Source organism: Dipodomys merriami, unplaced genomic scaffold (genome assembly GCF_024711535.1).
Source record: "Dipodomys merriami isolate MVZ:Mamm:240054 unplaced genomic scaffold, mDipMer1.0.p SCAF_2, whole genome shotgun sequence".
In the NCBI taxonomy this organism is placed as follows: Eukaryota; Metazoa; Chordata; class Mammalia; order Rodentia; family Heteromyidae; genus Dipodomys; species Dipodomys merriami.
The window spans coordinates 14,696,825-14,718,269 of NW_027203381.1; the positions used below are offsets into that span (position 1 = coordinate 14,696,825).

Sequence of the window (21,445 nt, forward strand, 5' to 3'; positions counted from 1 at the left end):
GTTAGAACTGGATCAAACCGGTCAGAACCAGTTCGAACCGGTTCAAACCGGTCAGAACCGAATCAAACTTCAAACCGGTCAGAACCGGATCAAACCGTCCCGAACCGGTTCAGACAGGTCAGAACCGGCTCAAACCGGATTTGACCGGCTCAAGCCGGATCAAACCGGTTTGACACAGTTTGAACTGGTTCTAACCGGTCAGAACCGGCTCAAACCGGTCAAACAGGTCAGAACCAGATCAAAACGCCCCAAACCGGTTCAAACCGGTCAGAAACGGATCAAAACGGATCAAACCGGTTAGAACCAGTTCGAACCGGTTCAAACCAGTCAGAACTGGATCAAACCTGCTCTAACCGGTTAAGACCGGTCAGAACCGGATCAAACCGGATCAAACCGGATCAAAACGGTCAGAACAGGTTCGAACCGGTTCAAACCAGTCAGAACCGGATCAAAACGGATCAAAAGGGATCAAAACGGTTAGAACCAGTTCGAACCGGTTCAAACCGGTCAGAGTCGGATCAAAACGTCTCGAACTGGTTCAGAACGGTCAGAACCGAATCAAACTGGATCAAACCAGCTCAAACGGGTCAGAACCGGATCAAACCAGTCAGAACCCGATCAAACCGGCTCAAACCGGTCAGAACCGGTTCAAACCAGTCAGAACCCGATCAAACCGGCTCAAAACCGGTTCAAACCGGACATAACCACATCAAACCGGCTAGAACCGGATCAAACCATATCAAACCGGCTCAAACCGGTCAAAACCGGTTCAAACCAGTCAGAACCCGATCAAACCGGCTCAAACCAGTCAGAACCGGATCAAACCGGTCAGAACCGGATCTAACCGGTTAGAACCGGATCAAACCGGCCCAAACAGCTTCTAACCGGTCAGATCCGGATCACAAAGATCAGAACCGGATCAAACCGGTTCACACCAGTCAGAACCGGTTCTAGCCGGACAAAACCGGATCAAAACGGTTCAAACAGCATCAGACCGGTTTGAAATAGAACCAGTTCGAACCGGTTCAAACCAGTCAGAACCGGCTCACACGAGATTAGACTGGTCAGGACCGGTTCAAACCGGTCAGAACAGGATCAAACCGGTTTGAACCAGTTCCAACCGGTTCTAACTGGTCAGAACCGGATCAAAACATCCCGAACCGGTTCAGAACGGTCAGAAACGGATCAAACCGGATCTAACCGGTTAGAACCGGATCAAACCTGCCCAAACCGGTTCTAACCGGTCAGAACCGGATCAACCCGGTTAGAACGAGTTCGAACCGGTCAGAACCGGATCAAACCGATCAAACCAGTTCACACTGGTCAGAACCGGTTCTAGCCGGACAAAACCGGATCAAACCGGATCAAACTGGATCAGACCAGTCAGAACCGGATCTAACCGGTTTGGACCAGTTCGAGCCGGTTCAAACCAGTCAGAACCGGATCAAAACGTCCCGAAACGGTACAGACTGGTCAGAACTGGATCAAACCGGCTCAAACCGGATCTGACCGGTCAGAACCGGATCAAACCGGTTAGAACCAGTTCGAACCGGATCAAAACGGTCAGAACCGGATGAAACCTGCTCTAACCGGTTCAAACCGGATCAGACCGGTCAGAACCAGATCAAGCCGGTTAGAACCGGATCAGACCGGCTCAAACCGGTCAGAACCGGTTCAAACCAGTCAGAACCCAATCAAACCGGATCTGACAGGTCAGAACCGGATCAAACCGGTTAGTCCCAGATCTATCCAGTTTAATCTGGCTTGAGCAGGTTCAAACCGGTTTGGATCAGCTCTAACCGGTTCTTGCCAGTTCAGACCGGCTCAAGCTGGCTTGATCCGGTTTAAACCAGTTAGATCCGGTTCAAACCGGTTGGGACCAGCACCAACCAGTTCATACTGGTTTCATCCGTCTCAAACCGGCTGGTTCCGGTTCAAGCCAGTTACATACAGTTCAAACTGCTTTGAGCCAGTTCACACCGGTCAGATCTGGTTCAAACCGGTTTGGACCGGCTCAAACCAGCTCGTTCCGGTTCAAACCAGTTACATCCAGTTCAAACCGCTTTGAGCCAGTTCAAACTGTTCAGATCTGGTTCAAACCGGTTTGGACCGGATATATCCGGTTTGAACCGGTTCAAACCTGCTCAGGCTGGCTTTGATCCGGTTGAAACTGGTTAGATCCGGTTCAAACCGTATTGGACCGGCTCTAACCAATTTGAACAGGAGCTTTGATCCAGTTGAAACTGATTAGATCCGGTTCAAACGGGTTAGAGCCGGTCCAAACTGGTTTGAACCTGATCAAACTGGCTCAAGCTGGCTTTGATCCGGTTGAAATTGGTTAGATCCGGTTCAAACTTGTCAGAGCCAATTCAAACCGGTTATAGCCGGTCCCAACCGGTTTGAACCGGCTCGAACCATATCATACTGGTTCAATCCAGGCCTGTACGGTTTAATGGGGCTCAAACCAGCTTGATCCGGTTCAAACCAGTTAGAGCCAGTTCAAACTGGTCAGATCTGGTTCAAACCGGTTTGAACCGGTTCCGGTTCAAGCTGGCTTGATCCGGTTGAAGCTGGTTAGAGCCGGTCCAAACCGGTTTGAACTGGCACGAACTGGATCATACTGGTTCAATCCGGGTCTGTCCAGTTTAATCCGGCTCAAACTGGCTCGATCCGGTTCAAACCAGTCAGATCCGTTTCAAAATGGAAAGTTCAAGTGCTCACTGGATCTGTTTGAGAGAGTTCCCCGCTCACTATGTATTTGCCTGTTTTCTTAAAAACAGACTATGGTCCATTTAACTTCAGGAACAGGTGTCAGTTCCATCACTAGCCTTTATACTTGAACTCGAGAAATAATTGAGCTGCTGCTGCTGCTGCTTATCACCTCTGAGGTATCAGTGCATACTTCTGTGTGAATCCACCTTGGAGAAAGAGTGAGAGGTAATTAGTACAAGAAGCAAGAAAACCAATCTTTCCAGTAGGAACTTATGATGACTTCTCTTTCTGCCTTCCAGAAGAAAAGCAAGTGTGAAATTATATGTCATATTGCATTCTCTGACCTTTTAGCTCCATTACCCTTCTTTCTTGACTTTGATGAGGCAATCTCCATCAAAATTGTCTGAGGTGAATGATGGTTATTGTTGCTTTCTTTCCAACTCAACATGACCATCTTCCTTCCTTGTTAGCATCTCCTCCTAGATGCTTTTAGTCCTCTGTTCATTAATACGTGGCATTTCCTGTCATACTCTTTCTGAGTCTTTCTGCCCCAGTTACTATGGGAAAAAAGTGTCCATTCTGAATCTACCTCCTTGGGGAGCTGACTCTGAGATTTGGGTTATACAAACAACTGTGAATGTACTCAACAGGGTCCCTACTTTTTCCTTTCAGAAGCCCCTGAAAATTTACCAAAAAGGAACTTGATCTAGCAAAGATCTTATAACAACTAATTTCATTAGTGAAACAGCCTCTGTTTTACATATGTAAAATGATAATAACCCAGATTTAAGAAATCACTATGAATTCAGAAGCAAACAATGTATGTCCCACACAGATAGCTTCACAAAACTGACAGGGCAAGTTCTTAGTGAAAAATACTATTTGAATAGCTATTCAAATACTCAAATAAGCTTTCTAAAAATGTCTCTAAAATAGTGAATAATCAAAACCTCATTCAAAAGTAATGTTCTATGGTAGATGTATCATTAGCACTAATTAGTGAGCTAGACATCCATCTGATTTGATGTATTTCAGTCTCCCGGGGATAGAACTCAGGCGTGTTGGACCTCATTTACTCTCACCCTGCTAATTTATAATTCAGGAAAGTGAGATCCGCAGAGGAGAAATGAGACCATCGGTTTCATAATAATGATCAGGAACTCCCTTCCATCTCTCAAGCTAGTAGCTTTCCAAGTTCCAGAACAAGAAGGCAGATAGTCTACTGCAGAGTCCTTTAGCTCTCCTTTTGAAAACAAAGAGAAGTTTTTAAGTTAAGACCTAGAGTTGAGAAGGGATGAGAAGACCTCTTGGAAATGCTCATTCCTGGGCTTCACCCCAGATAACCTAACTAGGTGGCAGAGTTTGAGCTCTATTTCAATAACTTGAATACACAAGGAGTTTGAAAACCAAGATCATAGAAAAGAACTTAAAGAGAAGTGACAGAATCACCCAAAATATTTAAGTCTATTTTTCTGTTCTGAAAAAAAAAAAACATTTTAAGCTTTCAAATTATGGGGCTAATTTTTATCCATTCAACATTTGTCCACTTTTCATGTTGGGAATTAGATAAACAATACAAGCTCTCTGCATTCTCAAGGATGAGAAAAACTCATCTTCTTCTACACACACTGCATGCATGTGTGTACGTGTGTACACGCATGATTTTACCCTTTCAAATCATGTGGTTGCTTACAAATGCAATCACCACTTATAGCTTAAGGTTTCTGTTTGGAGTCAACTAACTCAGGATGTCATTGTCCCTATGCTCTAAATCACGTGAACTGTGACAACGCTAAGGAAGGACAGAAAAGAAACAAAGAAACTGGGAAAGCAATTTATCCTAAAAAACACTATAATGTCATGATTTCCAGGAAATCAAACTTGGGCCTGTGGGAATTAGATATTTCAGTGGTACCAAACATTAAATAAATGAGATCATTTTAAAATGTGTATAATAAAAGCAGCACCCAAATGGCATTGCAGTTGACCACATATTGGGCCTTTCTGTAATCAGGCTACCTATTTGACTATAACAAACTCAGAGATTTTTTAACCAGCCACATTTCTCATCAGGGATAACACTTCCCAGCTTCCCACAGAGCGAGTCATGGCCATTGATTGGCTGAACTAGTATAGCAGCTCCGGTTCTCTAATATTGGCAATTTTCAGGCAATGCATTTATTTTAGTTTCTCCTCTGAAGTGATTGACTGATGCAACTTTAAAAGTCCAGACAAGAGAATTCAAAATACACTGTGGTTAGGGACAGTTACATTTCTACTATCACCTAGTTAATTTGAATGTATGCAAACCATTCATGAGACACACAGAAAATGCAAAGAAATTGATTGTCAAACGTTCTAATAGAATTGGTTTTAATTCACTTAGTGCATTGTAAAAATGGTAAAAAAAAAAAAAAAAAGGAAAATTTCATATTCTCTTGAAGGATGTTTGTGGATGTTTGTCTTGTTTTGTTTTATTCTATTTGATTTTACTTGAGACAGATTTTCACTATATAATCACAGGTAGGCATTAAACTCAGTCTTCCTGCCATGGCCTATTCCAAAGCTGATGCTAAAGGCATGGGGTGGAGGGTGACACTCTTAAAAAAGAAATGTACTTATTACCTGAATTATGTAACTTTAAGCCCTCTCTCTATAACCTTCATAATAGAAATTAAAAATAAAAAGGCATGTGCCACCACACTGGTTTAAGAGTAGTTTTTTATTTTACTCAAATTAATTCCCAGTATTTATGACAGAATGAGTTTCAACAGATTAAAATTAATGAACCACTGTTAGATAACATTTTTATAATAATAATTAGTGCTTCTTAAAATGAAAATGAACAGCTGAAAAATATATTTTGATACATGTCAGAGATTTTCTCATATCTATGTTACATATTTTCCAACTCTACTAAAAATTCAAGTATGTTCTTGATACAGTTTTATCTTTTCTCATTCATTTACAGTGACATTTTCTGGGCAATAAGAATCTACATGACAACAAATCAAAAAGACAAGTGCTTGCCCTATTAGAGTTTACATGCTAGTTTTATCGCAGTGGCTAAATATTTAATAGCATTTGACTTGATTGTAAAAGTTATGGTTAAGTTAGATTAATATTTTGTTTTGTTATGGACAACACTCCTTTTTGCATTTATAAATACATACAATAGTGTTCAGAGACAAACACTCTAAACATCGAGTTCAGATTCTAACAAATGAAAGTGAAATCTCCCTTCCAGCTTCTATGGGCAAATTACAGTGATGTTGAGTTCATTTATTTTCTAAGATTCGACAGTCACTAGTCAGTGAGCTGACTCTCACTGTTAGATCATGTTTCTCTATGTTGACCTAAAGCTTTTTTCTCCATAATTTCAACTTATAGGCTCTGATAATGTTTTCTAGACATAAACACACAAACTACATTCTTCATCCAAATACTACTACCTCATGACTCAAGGTTGATTTTTTGTTTGTTTGTTTTTAGGAAATCCTTCTTTATTGTGTGTGACGGTTTAGGGGCTTGAACTCAGAACCGGTGCTAAGCTTTTGTGCTCAAGGCTGGCACTCTACCACATGAACCCACTTGAAACGCAGCTCCACTTCTGCCTTGTTGGTGGTCAGTTGGAGATGAGAGTCTCTCCGATGTGTCTTCTGTGAGTGGCTTCAAACCAGGATCCTCAGATCTCAGCCTTCAAAGTAGTTAGAATTACATATGTGAGCCACCAGCACCCTGCCTGGAAAATTTTAAAGAATCAGCTATTTGACATTTACATCCGTGATGACTATTTGTAATGACAGAGATGTAAGCAAAGAATACTCTCTGCTGTGAGGCGTGGTATTCTGGTATTCTGGGGCAGCATTGCCCCCTTTCCAACTTGCCATTTCTATGACCAACAATTTCTGTGGAGAAATGCATGCTTTCTCAAGAATAGCTGTACTTTTCTGGTCAGAACTCCTGACTGCTTTAAGGGGTAAGAGTTGTCCCACTCTTTTGATGAGAAAGAAAATGGTCTGGTTTTCCTGTTTTGTCACTGTTTTGGGATGTCTGTACCTTTCATCTTATATGTAAATTTATTTGATTTGGAGAGAGGAAGGGGAAGCACAGAAATGGTGGGAAAAGGTTGAACTAATTCATCAGTGATACTCACTAGTTACTATGTTGGAAATGAACTATACAACTTGGCGGGCAACAGGTTGGGAGGGAAAAAAAACTGGGAGAAAATGTGGGAGAGGATGACAGTATTCAAAAAGAAATGTATTCAATACCTGAGCTATGTAACTGTAATCCCTCTGTACATCACCTCTGCAATAAACACTTCTACAAAAAGAAAAGAAAAAAGAAATAATGAGTCCCATGTAAAGTGTAGTGTGTGAGTCTAAGGGGAAATCACTGGTCCTACAATCATTTAATTAAAGTCACTCTATAAGTACTATACACTTTTAAAATATAATAAGCAAGAGGAACTACATTATTTAACTTAAAAATATTTATGGTCTATGAATTATATCTCAATAAAGCTATTAATCAGAAAATATAGTGGGGAAATATTTGGGAAGCAAAGTGAAAGATACTTAGAAGTCAATTAATCAGAGACCAAACAAACCATGGTGTTAAAAAAAAATACTGATGATTTAACTCAGAATGCATTCGAGAGACCTACATATTAACAAGATGGAGCACCAAGACAGGTTACTGCTTGGTACTAGAAAAAGACAATTCCACAAGGACATAGAGCAAGAGTCCAATCTCTAGGTAATAGCAATGGTGTAACAAATCCTGTCAAGGATGGCAGGTTTTCCGTCCAAGCAAACACTGCAAACTGCCCATGGTGCATATAGATGAGGAGTGCAAGAACATTTCCCTTGAGGACAGGACCTGGAATCCATCAAGAGCTCTGCAGTCTTGCACTCTTTGCCAAATTCCTCCAAGAGTCCACTGGACCTTAGCTCCTGGCACAAACAGTCATGGAAAATATCTAGGCTTGGGTGGAGTGGGGAGGGGGGAGAGGGGAGACAATTAAAAGCACGTACCCTATTGGGAAGTAAAGGGTATTGAACAAGACACATATTCACCTCAACACAGAGGGTTTCACCAATATCAAAGGCTGCAAACTAACTCAGAGACAAGAACTCTAACAGTGGTGTCTGATCTGGAGTCCTGTGAGAGCTGGGGTAAGCAATCAAGGTGGTGAGAGCTATTGTACTGGTAGGTGAAGTACTCAGTAGAGGTGACTATCATGACGAGGGCCTCATGGGACTGCTGAAAGTAAAGCAACTGCAGCGTTGCCATTGTAGATTTGGTGGACCCTGTAGTAGCAGTCCTTTTTGTACCCCCAAGAGCACTGGCAAAAGTAGTGGTGGTTCATTCAGTTGGAGTGGTGGCTACTGTTGGAGTGAAGGGGTCAGGGGAGATGTTAGAGACAGCTGATGTCATTGCAGTTCTATGGTAGGGCGTGCCATTATAGTAGTTGGTTCTGTAGAGGTCCTGGCTGCCATTGCAGTACTAAGTTCAGTGGTGATAACTGATGTGGTAGAGGATTGCTGTCAGTGATTGTGGAAGTCAGTTGAATTAAAGTGACGGGTGATGTTGGAGTAAGGGACTGAAGGGAGACAGCAGTGGCAGCTAATGTCGAAGTTCATTCAGTGGAAGTGCTTTCAGACAAAACAATTGGTTCTGTTAAAGTTACTACCTACAGTGCCAGTAGTTGATTCAGCAAATGTCGTGCTGGCCGATAAGTTTTGGGTCTTGTACTGGTGGCATATGGTTCTGATTAAACGGTGGTTGCTGTATTTTTGGAAGGTTAAGAGAGCCAGTACTGGTCACTACTTTGGTTACAGCTTCAGAGGAAGTGCCTATACTTGTTGTTGTATGTGGTTCAGATGAAGCAATGGGTACAATTGTGGTTGGAGACTCTGGAGAATTAAAAGTAGTGGTCATTATTGTAGCTGTAGCCAAAGTGCTTAAACCTGTAATAGTTCAAAGGAAGCTGTGGATTTGTTGCAGTGGGTTGCTGGATGAAGAAAGTAGTGCTGTTAGATACCCACTATCTACTTCCCAATGCACTAGTCATTTCAGATGAAGTCGTCGTTCTTACTGTAGTTGAAGGTTGATTAAAGATTGTAGTAGCTGATGTGAATATCGATTCGGGGGAAGTGTTTTCCATTGTGTCAAGTAGCTCAGATGAAGTGGTGGCTGTTGTTGAAGAAGATTGAGTGGAAGATACCCAATATAGACGTAGCTTCAAGGGAAGTGCTTGAAGTAGTAGTCATTGTTTCCATTGAAGAGGTTGCCGCTACTGATGCAGTGGGTTCAGTAGAGAAAGAAGCAGTGCTGGTTTGTGTGGTTGTAGCATCAGAGGAAGTGTCTATTGTTGTGGTGATATCTTGCTCCGATGAAGTAGTGGACACAATTATGGTTGTAGATTCTGGAGAATTAGGACTCACAGTCAATGCTGTAGGTGCAGTGGAAGTGCTTACACTTGTAGTAGCTGGCTCAGGTGCAGTTGCTGATGCTGTTGAAATGGAGGGTTTTGTGGAGGAAGTAGTAGAGGCCAATGCAGGGTTAAACTCAGTGGAAGTGCTTCCAGTTGTACTGGGCATTTCAGATGATGCCGTATGTCCTGTTGTAGTAGAAGGCTGAGCAATGATAGTGGTGGCAGGAGTGGAGGAAGAGGTAGTGGAAGTGTTTTCAGTGGTAGCAGTTGGCACAGATGTGGTGGGGGCAGTTGTTGGAGAAGATTGAGTGGAGACAGAAGTGATGCCCAGTATGGTGGTAACTTCGGTAGAAGTGCTAGCACTGGTAATAACTGGTTCAATGGAAGAGGTTGCCGCTATTGTTGTGGTGGGTTCAGTGGAGAAAGTAGTTCTGGCTTCCGTGGTTGTAGCTTCAGAGGGAGAAACGACCGTTGTGGTGGCTGATTCTCTTGAAGGCGTGGCTGCACCTGTGGTTGTAGGTTCTGAAGAAGAAGGAGCCGTCATCACTGTGGTGGAAGTGCTTACACTTGAGTGAGTTGATTCAGGTGAAGTGGTGGGTGCTGTTGTAGTAGAAGGCTGAGTGGTGGTGACAGTGGTGGTGGGCCCTACTGTAGATTCAGCACTTACAGTGGTAGCGATTGGCTCAGGTGAAGTGGTAGCTGAGGTTGCTGTGAGGGGTTTAGTAGAGGAAAGAGTGCCAGCTTCTGTGGTTGTAGCTTCAGAGTAAGTGCCTATAGTTGTGGTGGTATCTTGTTCCGATGAAGTAGTGGACACTGTTGTAGATTCTGGAGAATTGGGACTCGCGGTTGTTGTTGCTTCAGTGGAAGTGCCCACACTTGTAGCAGGTGGTTGTGATGCAGCTGTTGATGCTGTTGAACTGGAGGGTTTTGTGGAGGAAGTAGTAGTTGCAGGTGCAGAGTTAAGTTCAGTGGAAGTGCTTCCAGTGGTACCAGGCATTTCAGATGATGCCGTGTGTCCTATTGTAGTAGAAGGTTGAGTAGTGGTGGCAGGAGCGGAGGTAGAGGCAGTGGAAATGTTTTCAGTTGTATCAGTTGGCACAGATGAGGTGGGGAATGTTGTTGGAGAAGATTGGCTGGCGACAGAAGTGATGCCCAGTGTGGTGGTAGCTTCAATGGAAGTGCTAGCACTGGTAGTAATTAATTCAAATGAAGAGGTTGCTGCTACTGTTGCAGTGGGGTCAGTGGAGAAAGAAGTAGTTCTGGCTTCTGTGGTTGTAGCTTCAGAGGAAGTGCCTATTGTTGTGGTGGTAGCTGATACAGACGATGTGGTGGACACACCTGTGGTTGTAGATTCTGAAGAAGAAGGAATGCTAATCCCCGTGGTGGTAGCTTCAGTAGAAGTCATTATACTTGTACTGGTTGATTCAGGTGAACCGATGGGTGCTGTTGTAGTAGAAGGCTGAGTGGTGACAGTGGTGGTGACAGTAGTCGGCACTACTATAGATTCAGCACTTACAGTGGTAGCGATTGGCTCAGGTGAAGTGGTAGCTGAGGTTGCTGTGAAGGGTTTAGTAGAGGAAAGAGTGCCAGCTTCTGTGGTTGTAGCTTCAGAGGAAGTGCCTATTGTTGTGGTGGTAGCTCGTACAGATGATGTGGTGAACACACCTGTGGTTGTAGATTCTGAAGAAGAAGTAATGCTAATCCCCATGGTGGTAGCTTCAGTAGAAGTCATTATACTTGTACTGGTTGATTCAGATGAAGCGATGGGTGCTGTTGTAGTAGAAGGCTGAGTGGTGACAGTGGTGGTGACGGTAGATTCAGCACTTACAGTGGTAGCGATTGGCTCAGGTGAAGTGGTAGCTGAGGTTGCCGTGAAGGGTTTAGTAGAGGCAAGAGTGCTGGCTTCTGTACTGGTAGCTTCAGAGGAAGTGCCTATTTTTTGTGTGGCAGCTACTTCAGATGAAGTAATGTCTGCAACGGTTGTAGATTCTGGAGATTTAGGACTCACGGTCAATGCTGTAGCTTCAGTGGAAGTGCCCACACTTGGAGTGGTAGTTGTAGTAGCTGGCTCAGGTGCAGCTGTTGATGCTGTTGGACTGGAGGGTTTGGTAGAGGAAGTAGTGGTGGCCAGTGGGGTTGTGGATTCAGTGGAAGTGCCTGCAGTGATAGTCACCGGTTCAATGGAAGTTGTAGCTGCTGTTGTTTGGGAGGGTTCAGTAGAGAATGACATAGTGCTGGTTTCTGTGGTTGTAGCTTCAGAGGTAGTGCCTATAGCTGTTGTGGTAACTGGTTCAGATGAAGTAGTGGCCCCAATTGTGGTTGTAGATTCTGCAAAATTAGGACGGGAGGTCATTGGTGTACCTGCATTGGAGGTTCCTGCACTTGTACTAGTCAGTTTAGGTATGGTGGCAGTAGAAGATTGAGGGGGTCCACTAATCACTGTAGGTTTAATGGTAGCGCTTTCCGTTATGCTACCTGGTTCATTTGAAGTACTGTCTGCCGTTGTAGTTGTAATTTCAGTGGAAGAAGTACTGGCGACTGATGAGGTAGTATGTTCCATGGAAGTGTCTGTAATAGTAGTAAACTCTTCAGTTGAAGTTGTCATGGAAGATTGAATAGATGAGATACTGCTGGCTTCCGTGGGGGTAGTTTCCGTGGAAGGGCCTATAGCTGTTGTGGTAGCTGATTCTGGTGAAGTTGTGATTGAAATTCTGGTTGTAGATTCTGGAGAATGAGGAGTGGTGGGCATTGTCATTATCTCTGCAGGAGAAGTGCTTATACTTGTACCAGTCACTTCAGATGAAGTGGTGAGAGCTGTTGTAGTGGAAGGTTGAGTTGAGACAGTAGTGGTGAGTAACATGGCCATAGGTTCCGCGGCTGTACTGGCACTTATTGTGGGAGACAGCTCAGTTGTGGCTGATGCGGCAGTGTGGGATGGAGTGGAGAGAGTAGTGGTAGCTGGTGTGGAGGTTGATTCAGTGGAAGTGCTTTCAGTTAAAACAGTTGTTTCAGTTGAAGTACTGCCTGCAGTGGTTGTGGTAGGTTCACTTGAGGTAGCAGTGGTGGCCAATATGGTTGTGGGTTCAATGAGTATGCTTCCAGTGTTAGTAATTGGTTTCGTTGAAGTTACAGCCGCTGTTGTGGAGGGCTCAGTAGAGGAGGTGTTGCTGGCTTCTGTGACTGCAGCTTCAGAGGAAATGCCTATAGTTATTGTGCTGCCTGGCTCAGATGAAGCAGTGGGTGCAGTTGGGGTTGTAGATTCTGGAAAATTGGGACTCGTGGTCATTGCTGTGGTTGCCAAGGAAGTGCTTACACTTGTAGTAGTCAGGTCCGATGAAGGGGTAGACACCGTTGTAGTAGAGGGTTGAATGGACAAAGTAGTAATGGCAGATGCAGAGTTAGATTCAGTGGAAGTACTTCCAATTGTGCTAGTCAATTCAGATGATGCAGTTACTCCTGTTGTAGTGGAAGGTTGAGTAGAGACAGTAGTGGTGGCTGAGGTGAAGGTAGGTTCAGTGGAAGTATTTTCAGTCGTATCAGTTGATACAGCTGAAGTACTGTCAGCTCTTGTAGTGGAAGGTTGAATAGTCACCAATGTGGATGAGCTGGCATTTATTACAGTGGTTAGTTCAGGTGATGCGGTTGCAGCTTTTGTAGTGGAGAGTTGAGTGGAGGAAGTAGAGATTGTGGATGTTAATTTGGAGGAAGTCCCTGTAGTGGTTGTAGTAGGTTCAGTTGAAAGGGTGGCTGCTTTTGGAGTGGTAGGTTCCACAGGGGCAATAATGGTGGCTATTGTAGTTGTAAGTTCAGTAAATGGGCTCACAGTTGTAGTTGGTTCCGTTGAAATGTTAGTTACAGTTGCCATGGGATATGTGCTTGTAGGTGTAGTGGAAGTACTGGCACTATTTGTCAGAGTTGGTTCCATAGAGGGGATAGCTTCTATTGTATTGGTAGATCCCATGGAGGCAGTAGAAGTACCTACTGTATTTGTTACTTCCGTGGAAGTATCTGTGATTGCTGTTGATTCTGTTGCAGTACTGGTTGTCACTGTAGAGGTAGGTTGGGTAGAGAGACTAGTGGTGGTTGATGTTGTAGTAGGTTCAGTGTAAAGGCCTTCAGTAGTAGTGATCTCTGCAGTTGAATTGGTTGGGGCTGTTGTAGTCAAGAGTTGAGAGGAGATAGTGTTAGTCAATGTAGCTGTAGATACGGTGGATGTACTTGCAATCGTAGTAGTCAGTTCTGTTAAAGAAGTGGCTGGTGGTGTACTAGTTGATCCACTGGGAACACCAGTGATGGGTGAGGTGGCTAAAAGTTCAGTAGAACTTCCTGCAGCAGTAGTAATATTTTCCGTTGAAGTAGTGGCTGCAGTTGTCATAGTGGCTTCAGTAGAAGTGATCATATTAAGCACCGTGACTGCAGGTTCCATGGAAGTTCCTGCAGTTGTGGTGGTTAGTTCAGATGTATCTGTGGCCACAGATGTGATTATAGATTCTGCAGAAGTGAGAATGGTCGAAATTGCGGTTGAGACTTCAGTAGAAGGGCTAACCATTGTAGTAACTGGTGCCGTTGAGGCGGTAGCTGCAGTTGTAGTGGTGGATGAGACGGGAGCAGTTGTGGTAGCCACCGTTACCACATGTTCAGAAGTGCTTGTAGTTATGGTAGCCACAGCAGGTAAAGTGCTAGCCGTTGTTTTGGTTGTAGGTTCAGTAGAGGTAATATTGCTGATTAATGTATTTGTAGCCTCTGTAGATGAGCCTGATGTGGCAGGTGTTCCTGTAGATTTACTTGAAGCATCGTTAGCAGTTATTGGGCTGGTAAGCTGCATTGAAGTGCTAGCAATCATTGGTGTGGTAATAGGCATATTTAAATTGGATGCAGTGGCAGTTTCAATTATACCTTCAGTGACTGTAGGTTTTGAACTTGTAGTTGCAGTTGTGCTAGTAGTACATGAAGGTGTCTCGCCTCTTTGGGGAATTTGGATAATAATGGAGGTATTCTCTTTTTTCCCATTATATACCAGGGACAATATAAGTACTCCAATCACTGTGGTTATTATACAAGCTGAAAGACAAACCAAGAAGATTTTCCAGAAAGACCAATCACTGAAGAAATTCTGTGCCACCTGTAAAGGATTTTAATAAGATTATTATTAAAGATGAAAATAAATGTTTCAAGAAAATTAATGCCTTTGATCATCTTTTGTATACCAGATTTCTTCTAGTTTTACAGTTCTAAGTAATAATATTAAGTCTTCAGTTTTGTACTGATATTTATGATGTGAGATAAGGGCTGAATTTTGTTCTTGGGTGGTTTTGTTCAGTTTTTTAAATCCATATTTACTGAAGAAAGTGTTTGTCCCATTGTGTGTTCCTGATATCTTTGTCAAAGCCAATTGGCCATGAAGCAGATGTATTCATGGGCTCTTTATTCTGCTCAACTGATAAATGGATCTTTTCCTCTATTTCAGTGTTGGAGATAAAACACAGAGCCTTGTGACTACTGGGCAAATATTCTTTCCTGAGCTTCATACATCTCCAGCCTTTAATGTAGCTGTTTAGTAATACCAAAACCACCCTGTCTTGATTACTATAGCTATCTAGTATATTGTGAAATAGAATATTTCATTGAGATAATTTATAAACAAAAAAGTATCATAATGCCTTTAAATAACAAGAAGGTACAAATTTTAACTTTTATTAGTCAAGCTTGTTTTCCTTAATATTAGTAATCATCATAAATTGACATAAATGGTCTGTCATTCAAATTGAAGAAATAATAAATGTCTTTAGACATAGAAACTCTTTATACCTTTACTATCACACAAAAAAAATCTACATATGTGGGGGGTAACTATTGTACACAGTTATGTAAGGGACCAAAAACATTATGTAGTTAAATGTTTCTCCCTTTCATACCTGCCTGTCAACTATCAGAAATTTCACCCTTCAGTGAGCTGCTTTGTAGCTCCCCATTTTCACAACATTAATTAATAACATATCCAATTTTTTCAGTAACCTTTCTTGCAAGTCAGTATTTGGCAGCATGACCTTTGGATTCTGAAAACATTTCTTGAAACAACTTCTGCCACCACTAGTTGAATTTAATTAGGTGAGATGCTTACTTCTTTTATTTGAGTCTTTCATCTATAATAGCTCATGGCAAGATTAAATTAAAACTGAAATTATTTTCTGGACTCTGAAGTACTATTCAATACCTGTAGTATTTGTCAGTGTTCCATGACAGTATCTAATTCTTGAAATCAGAGAACCTTAAATTTAAGTCCTATACTGATATTTTTGTTATTTCTTAACTTGCAAGTTTTTAATCTGCTTCTCAAAATTACATCAAAATTTGGCATAATAATTTCTATTTCAAAGGGTTTTTTGAGAAAATTAGTAATAAGACATGTCCCCTAGGTTATGTTTTTGCAAAGGTGGTTAAGAGCATATACAAGGGAATCTGACATATTATTTTTTAACTCTGCCTTTGCTTAGGAATTTTAATATTTGAAACAATGTCATATTGTGTCAAGCTTCAAAACATATAAGGTCAGAGCCAGAACAGCTTAAGAATGGGCCACAGTCAGAGTCAAAGGCAGACGGGAAGGCAATGAGACATATTACCCACAGACCAGAGCCAAGAGTTCTTCTGCCACCTGTGCAATGTCTACAAATAATGTCATATACTGCCCATGTGTTTGGTCTGTAGTCACATTCTCAGTACTCAAAAATAAGAGTCCCACATGTTTCTTTCTTTTTTTTTTTTTTTTTTGGTCCGGTTGTGGGGCCTGAACTCTGGGCCTGGGCGCTGTCCCTCAGCTCTTCAGCTCAAGGCTAGCGCTCTACCACTTGAGCCACAGCGCCACTTCCGGCTTTTTTCTTTTTGCTTATGTGGTGCTGAGGAATCAAACCCAGGGCCTCTGGCATGCAAGGCAAGCACTCTACCACTGAGCCACCTTCCCAGCCCCCCACATGTTTCTTGATTGTCTTTAATTCTCATCTATTTTCTCTACATTCTGTTTAAGTTCATCTACCAAGTCCCATATCTATATGGCATTCTTTGACGATTATAGATTCAAAGGCTTACTTTATCTGAAAAAGAAAGGTGTTAACTTGCTGTTGTTGTTTTTCTGTCGGTTGTGGGCCTTGAACTCTGGCCTGAGCACTGTCCCTTAGCTCTTCAGCTCAAGGAAAACACTCTACCTCTTGAGCCACAGCACCACGTCTGGTTTTCTGGTGATTAATTTGAGATAAGAATCTCGCAGACTTTCCGGCTGGGGCTGACTTTGAACCATGATCCTCAGATCTCAGCCTCCTGAGTAGCTAGGATTATAGGTGTGAGCTGCCGCTGCCCAGCTAAGATGCTAGTCTTAATTGATCAAATGTTTTCCTCCATATATTGGACCAACGATATTTTCATGTGGATTACACCTTAACTCAGAAAAATAGTATTAACCCCATACATTACTTGACAATGTTGACGTTCTCTGTTTGGAAATTCTGAGTTTCCCAGGGTCTCTGGGTTGGTGCAGACAGCAGTTAAATTGGCACCAGAATCTCCAGTTATAGCAGATGATGCAGAAAGCTGGCATGCTACATTGTGTACTTCTTGGTTTCTTGGGCTTGTGAATGGCTGTGGATTTTAAAAATAAACAAAATGGGAGAAAGCATAGAAAGCTATTATAAATAAACAACGAAAGTAATATAATTCTAACCAATCTAAATCAGATTTGAGACATCATGAAAATGTTTTGATCCAATACCATTTGAAGCAGGACTGAGGGAATAAGTGAATTTCAAGAGAAAAATCTACTTACATCTCCATCAACCACTCACATAAGTACAGACATAAAGTTCAGAGATAAATGATTTCTTTTAACCTCATCATACCTAATTCATTTGTTAAATATAATTATGTTGTAAGTTAATAATATTTAAGGAAAGACTAAAATGAGTGGAAAAGTAAACTATGTTTGTGGATCACAAAAATATTCAAATGCCAGTTCTCGCAAATCAATAGGCAGATTCAGTATTCTACCAATTCGAATTATGTATTTTTGCAAAAATAAACAAACTGGCTTTAAAAACTTATAATAAAATGCAACCATCCTTGTACAGCTAAAATAATCAAGGCATCATTGTGCTGTGAAGAATAGTGGTAACAGATTCAAATATATGAAAAGACCGAGAACAAGAATCTAGTAAGGAAAACCTAGACAACCCAATTTTTGAAAGCCATAAAATGTTAACCTTTAGTTCAAAATAGAGAAGTTGAAGTTTTCCCATTGGGAAAAAACCTTAGGAAAAATACTTCAACTTCAACTACTCATCAGAGAAACACAGGCACAGTAAAACACAGTGAGATACCAACATATACCCATAAAAAATGATAAATCAATAAAATGAATCAAATACTAAAATAAGACACATTTTTCCTCTTTTAGGACCCAACTGGTTTTCACTTCTAGCCTTCTTCTTTCTTCTTCTAGCCTCCAGCCCCATGAAGTAGCAGAAGACTTTTTTTTCTGGATTCTCTTGGCAGTGAAATGATCCTTGGTCATCTATCCCTAGTCCACCTAGCCCTTGCCGAGTGCTTTTCCATGAAAATAAAATAAAACACGGCAAAGGCTGGAACTCTTTCCCTTTGGGTCTCTTGTTTATATTACTGTAGTAGGTAAATACTTTCAGGTTGAATCAAAGTTGTAATTTTCTACCTAGACACTCGTCACCTCGCAACACCTATCCTATGATTTCATTTCTTCATATTTAGCCAAGTGATATGGCAGCATCTCCCACCATAAGCCCTAGATGGGAAGTTCACAGCTACAAGTTAGAATAGCCCAAAAAATGAATAACTCAAGTGTTGAGCAACAGGAAAGTAGATAAATTGTGGTTTATTGATACAAGAAGAAAGTTACATAGCAACCAAAAAAATAAATAAACAGTGCCCTACGTATAACAATAAGCAACATAACAAGATAACAGGAAGACAGCAAAAGAAGGGGTGACTTTGTCCAAAAAGAAATGTAATCATTTACCTGACTTATGAAATGGCAAATCTTCTGCACATCACCTTTACAATAACAATTTTTAAATATTTGATAATTTTAGAAGAAGCACACACTTTGTCATTCCACTTATATGCAATTGAATAAAATGCAGAACTTAACTCTAATGATGAAAGGAGTAGTTGCCTCCGATCAGATAGAGCACTGACTGGGAGCAGGTACAGGGGAATCTCCTTACAGCCTGGAAGAGGACCTTTTAGAGCTAAGTGATGTTTACCCAAAAATGCTATGTCTCTGTGTGCATTTATATATATACTCATATACATTTGTATAGGTACATAGAAATGCACCAAGCTGTACACTTACTATGAATTCATGTAATGTATGATTCATATGGGATCCATATCCTAAATTACCTCTACTCCTAAAGGAATATCAAAATAATGTTGCTATTTTCAATTCAATTAATACATAAGTTGCTCAACACAATTCTTTACCAAAAGGAAACATTCTAAGTAGTTATGTTGAGCTCAGTCTAAAGGAATTGATACATAATTTGCATCCCAAGCCTATACTTCACTGAGAGACTGCGTTTTGGAATCTGTATAAATCTCTGACAAGTCTAAACATGACACTAAATCTAGACAACTAGCATCCAAATGGACATCACATTTTCAATACAATTTTTATGCAATTTTGGTGCCATATTTCTTAGCTTATACTTGAAATATACGTATTTTTAAACTATTTTAAATGATTTTAAAATTATTTATTATTAATTCCATCACTCCCCAAGTTGTTGATATTTTAAGTTAGTGAACATCTAAAATAAAAATTCAATCATGTACATGTTGGTATAAAGAAAAAAACTTCTTACAAATAAGTAATGATTGGATAAATGAAATTAGCTTCCATGTAAAATTTTGGTTAGAAGTTGATTGCAATTAGAAAATTGGTGGGATAAGAAACATTGTTTGTGCTGTATACATATTGGAAATAAAGGTATGAACTATAAGAATATAACCCAGTGTCACTACCAACACTCACCAGCTGGTTTCCAGAGTGGTCCATATTCACTACGTACTTCCCATGTTTCCTGGCCATTCTTGAGCTTCCAAAATCACAATCTTAACTCCAGAAACATTTTTCAACCTGTTCATTGCCCTTTATACCTACCACCTTGAGAAATAATGAAGTTGATTAATATCAAATAGACCATGATACATAGGTGTCAGTGTGGATTAAACTACAATAAATAATCGTTGTTTATATGGGATCCTCCTTAAACGAAGAGGCAGAATGTTAATAAGTACTTAAAACACAGTACTCTACCTGGTTCCTGCCCAGTAAGCAGAAACTGCCATTGTGAACAATTCTCCCTTCCCTGCCCCAGTGTGTCATCTGGAAGGACCTTCCTTTGGCTTCATGAATAGTCCAGGCTGAAATAAGTGCATGTTGCTTATTTCCTAGTCAGATATGACTGCTCCCCCCCTTATTGGCTTTCAGACATTGGAGACTCACTTGCTGTTCATCAAATCTTAACTTTTTAAGATTCTTTTCATGCACTGCACATACTCTCTTTCTCTCCTCTGTCTCCTCTCTTTTGAAAAGTAAATAATCATATCACTTGGCTTATAATGCCTCAACTTCCAACCCAACATGAATCATTAATCTACTGAACAATTCTTGGCCATAGGGAGCCTTTTCAACGTCTACAAATTATGCTCTAAAAAAGATGTTTTCTTAGCTGCATAAATATCCTTGGCAGGGTTTAAGATAACTTCTAAATGAAAATTTTTTGGGTAGTGAGTGCCCAAAACCAGTATCTAGGGACTCCCAAATAAAACCGACCATAGAGTTGTGAAATGGTGCTGAGATGATACATCTAAACATATTTCTTAAATATTCATTAACTCGCAGATATTTTGTACAAATAAAATAAAATAAGTTGTGCTATTTTCTGTAAAATGTTTTATAGCACACTTTGTCTAGATATCTATCCAGCTTTGCAAAATCACAGGATGGTAAAGCACAAGGTCTGAGAGATCTGGAAATTTAGCCATGCCATTTAAAAGTTGTAGAAATGTGTGTTCACAGAGGAAGTGACAAAATCACTGTCTGATGAAGCTACTCTATTGCTCGTTCTATACTCAGTGAGTGAAAAAGGTCACTGAGACAATTATCAAGTTGGACATAACATCCATTAATATCTCTGGAGCTAGAGTTGATAGTGCATGCCTGTAAAACCCCAATATTTGAAAGATTGAGGCAGAAAGACAGTGAGTTCCATCCCAGCCTGCAATATATAGCCTGATCATATCAAAAAGAAAAGGAGGAGGGGGGGGGAGGAGGAGGAGGAGGAGGAGGAGGAGGAGGAGGAGGAGGAGGAGGAGGAGGAGGAGGAGGAGGAGGAGGAGGAGGAGGAGGAGGAGGAGGAGGAGGAGGAGGAGGAGGAGGAGGAGGAGGAGGAGGAGGAGAAAGAGAAAGGGGAAAGAAGGCAGGGAGTCAGGAAGGCAGGGAGGCAGGGAGGGAGGGATGCAGGAAGGGAAGGAGGGAAGGAGGGAACAATTCTGGTTACTAGGGAGAAATCCTAGCCACTTGGGAGGCTGAGGAAAATAAAAAGGATTGAGGTTCAAGGCTAGCCCAAACAAAAAAGTCCACAAGATCCCATCTCAACCCACTGCTGACTGCAATGGTGTGCCTCTGGCATCCCAAGCTACATAGGAGACCGAGATTAGGAGGTGAGACTAGGCAGAAAAAGCTGTGAGACTCCATCCCCATGGAGGGAAATGGGACTCTGTGGTATATCTGTGATCCTAGTGACAAGTAGGAAGGTATGCACCTCTACCCTATGCTATTTCCCCATCCTAAAACGGCTGGAGGCATGGCTCAGTGATATTGTGTTAGCCCAAGGAGCTCCGGGCTGAGTTGAAACCCCATCTCAAAAGAAATTATTAGGTTATATAACGCTTATTCATTGTACTCAGTAAAATACAAACTATTAATAGAACAGGACAAACGAACTGATATCATTGTTTAAACAAAAAGGCTTATTTTGATTTGTGGTTTTGGAGGTTCTGGTCCATGATATTTTTAAATAACAAATATCTATAACATGAGGGGATTTCATTGTGATATTTCTATACATTTATGTAGTGTACTTCAAACAAATTCAGTCCCTGCACATTGCCATTACTCCCCTTCCCTCTTCCTCCATTTTTTCAGTGTTTGGTGGATTTTATTCATTATATTGTCTCTCTATATAAACACACACACACACACAC

General features: G+C 41.3%; 1 protein-coding gene across 1 annotated transcript in view; it reads right to left on the reverse strand.

The window, feature by feature from the left end:
* Positions 1–19,232, reverse strand: part of LOC138831809 (mucin-2-like) — a 42,930-nt gene extending 23,698 nt beyond the window's left edge. Inside the window, exons 1-4 of the mRNA XM_070028843.1 lie at positions 19,209–19,232; positions 16,622–16,786; positions 8,945–14,276; positions 8,473–8,633 (exon numbers count right to left, since the gene is read on the reverse strand). Coding sequence (XP_069884944.1) covers positions 8,473–8,633; positions 8,945–14,276; positions 16,622–16,786; positions 19,209–19,232 — 5,682 coding nt within the window. The remainder of the gene's footprint in view (positions 1–8,472; positions 8,634–8,944; positions 14,277–16,621; positions 16,787–19,208) is intronic.
* Positions 19,233–21,445: the final 2,213 nt, after the last annotated feature.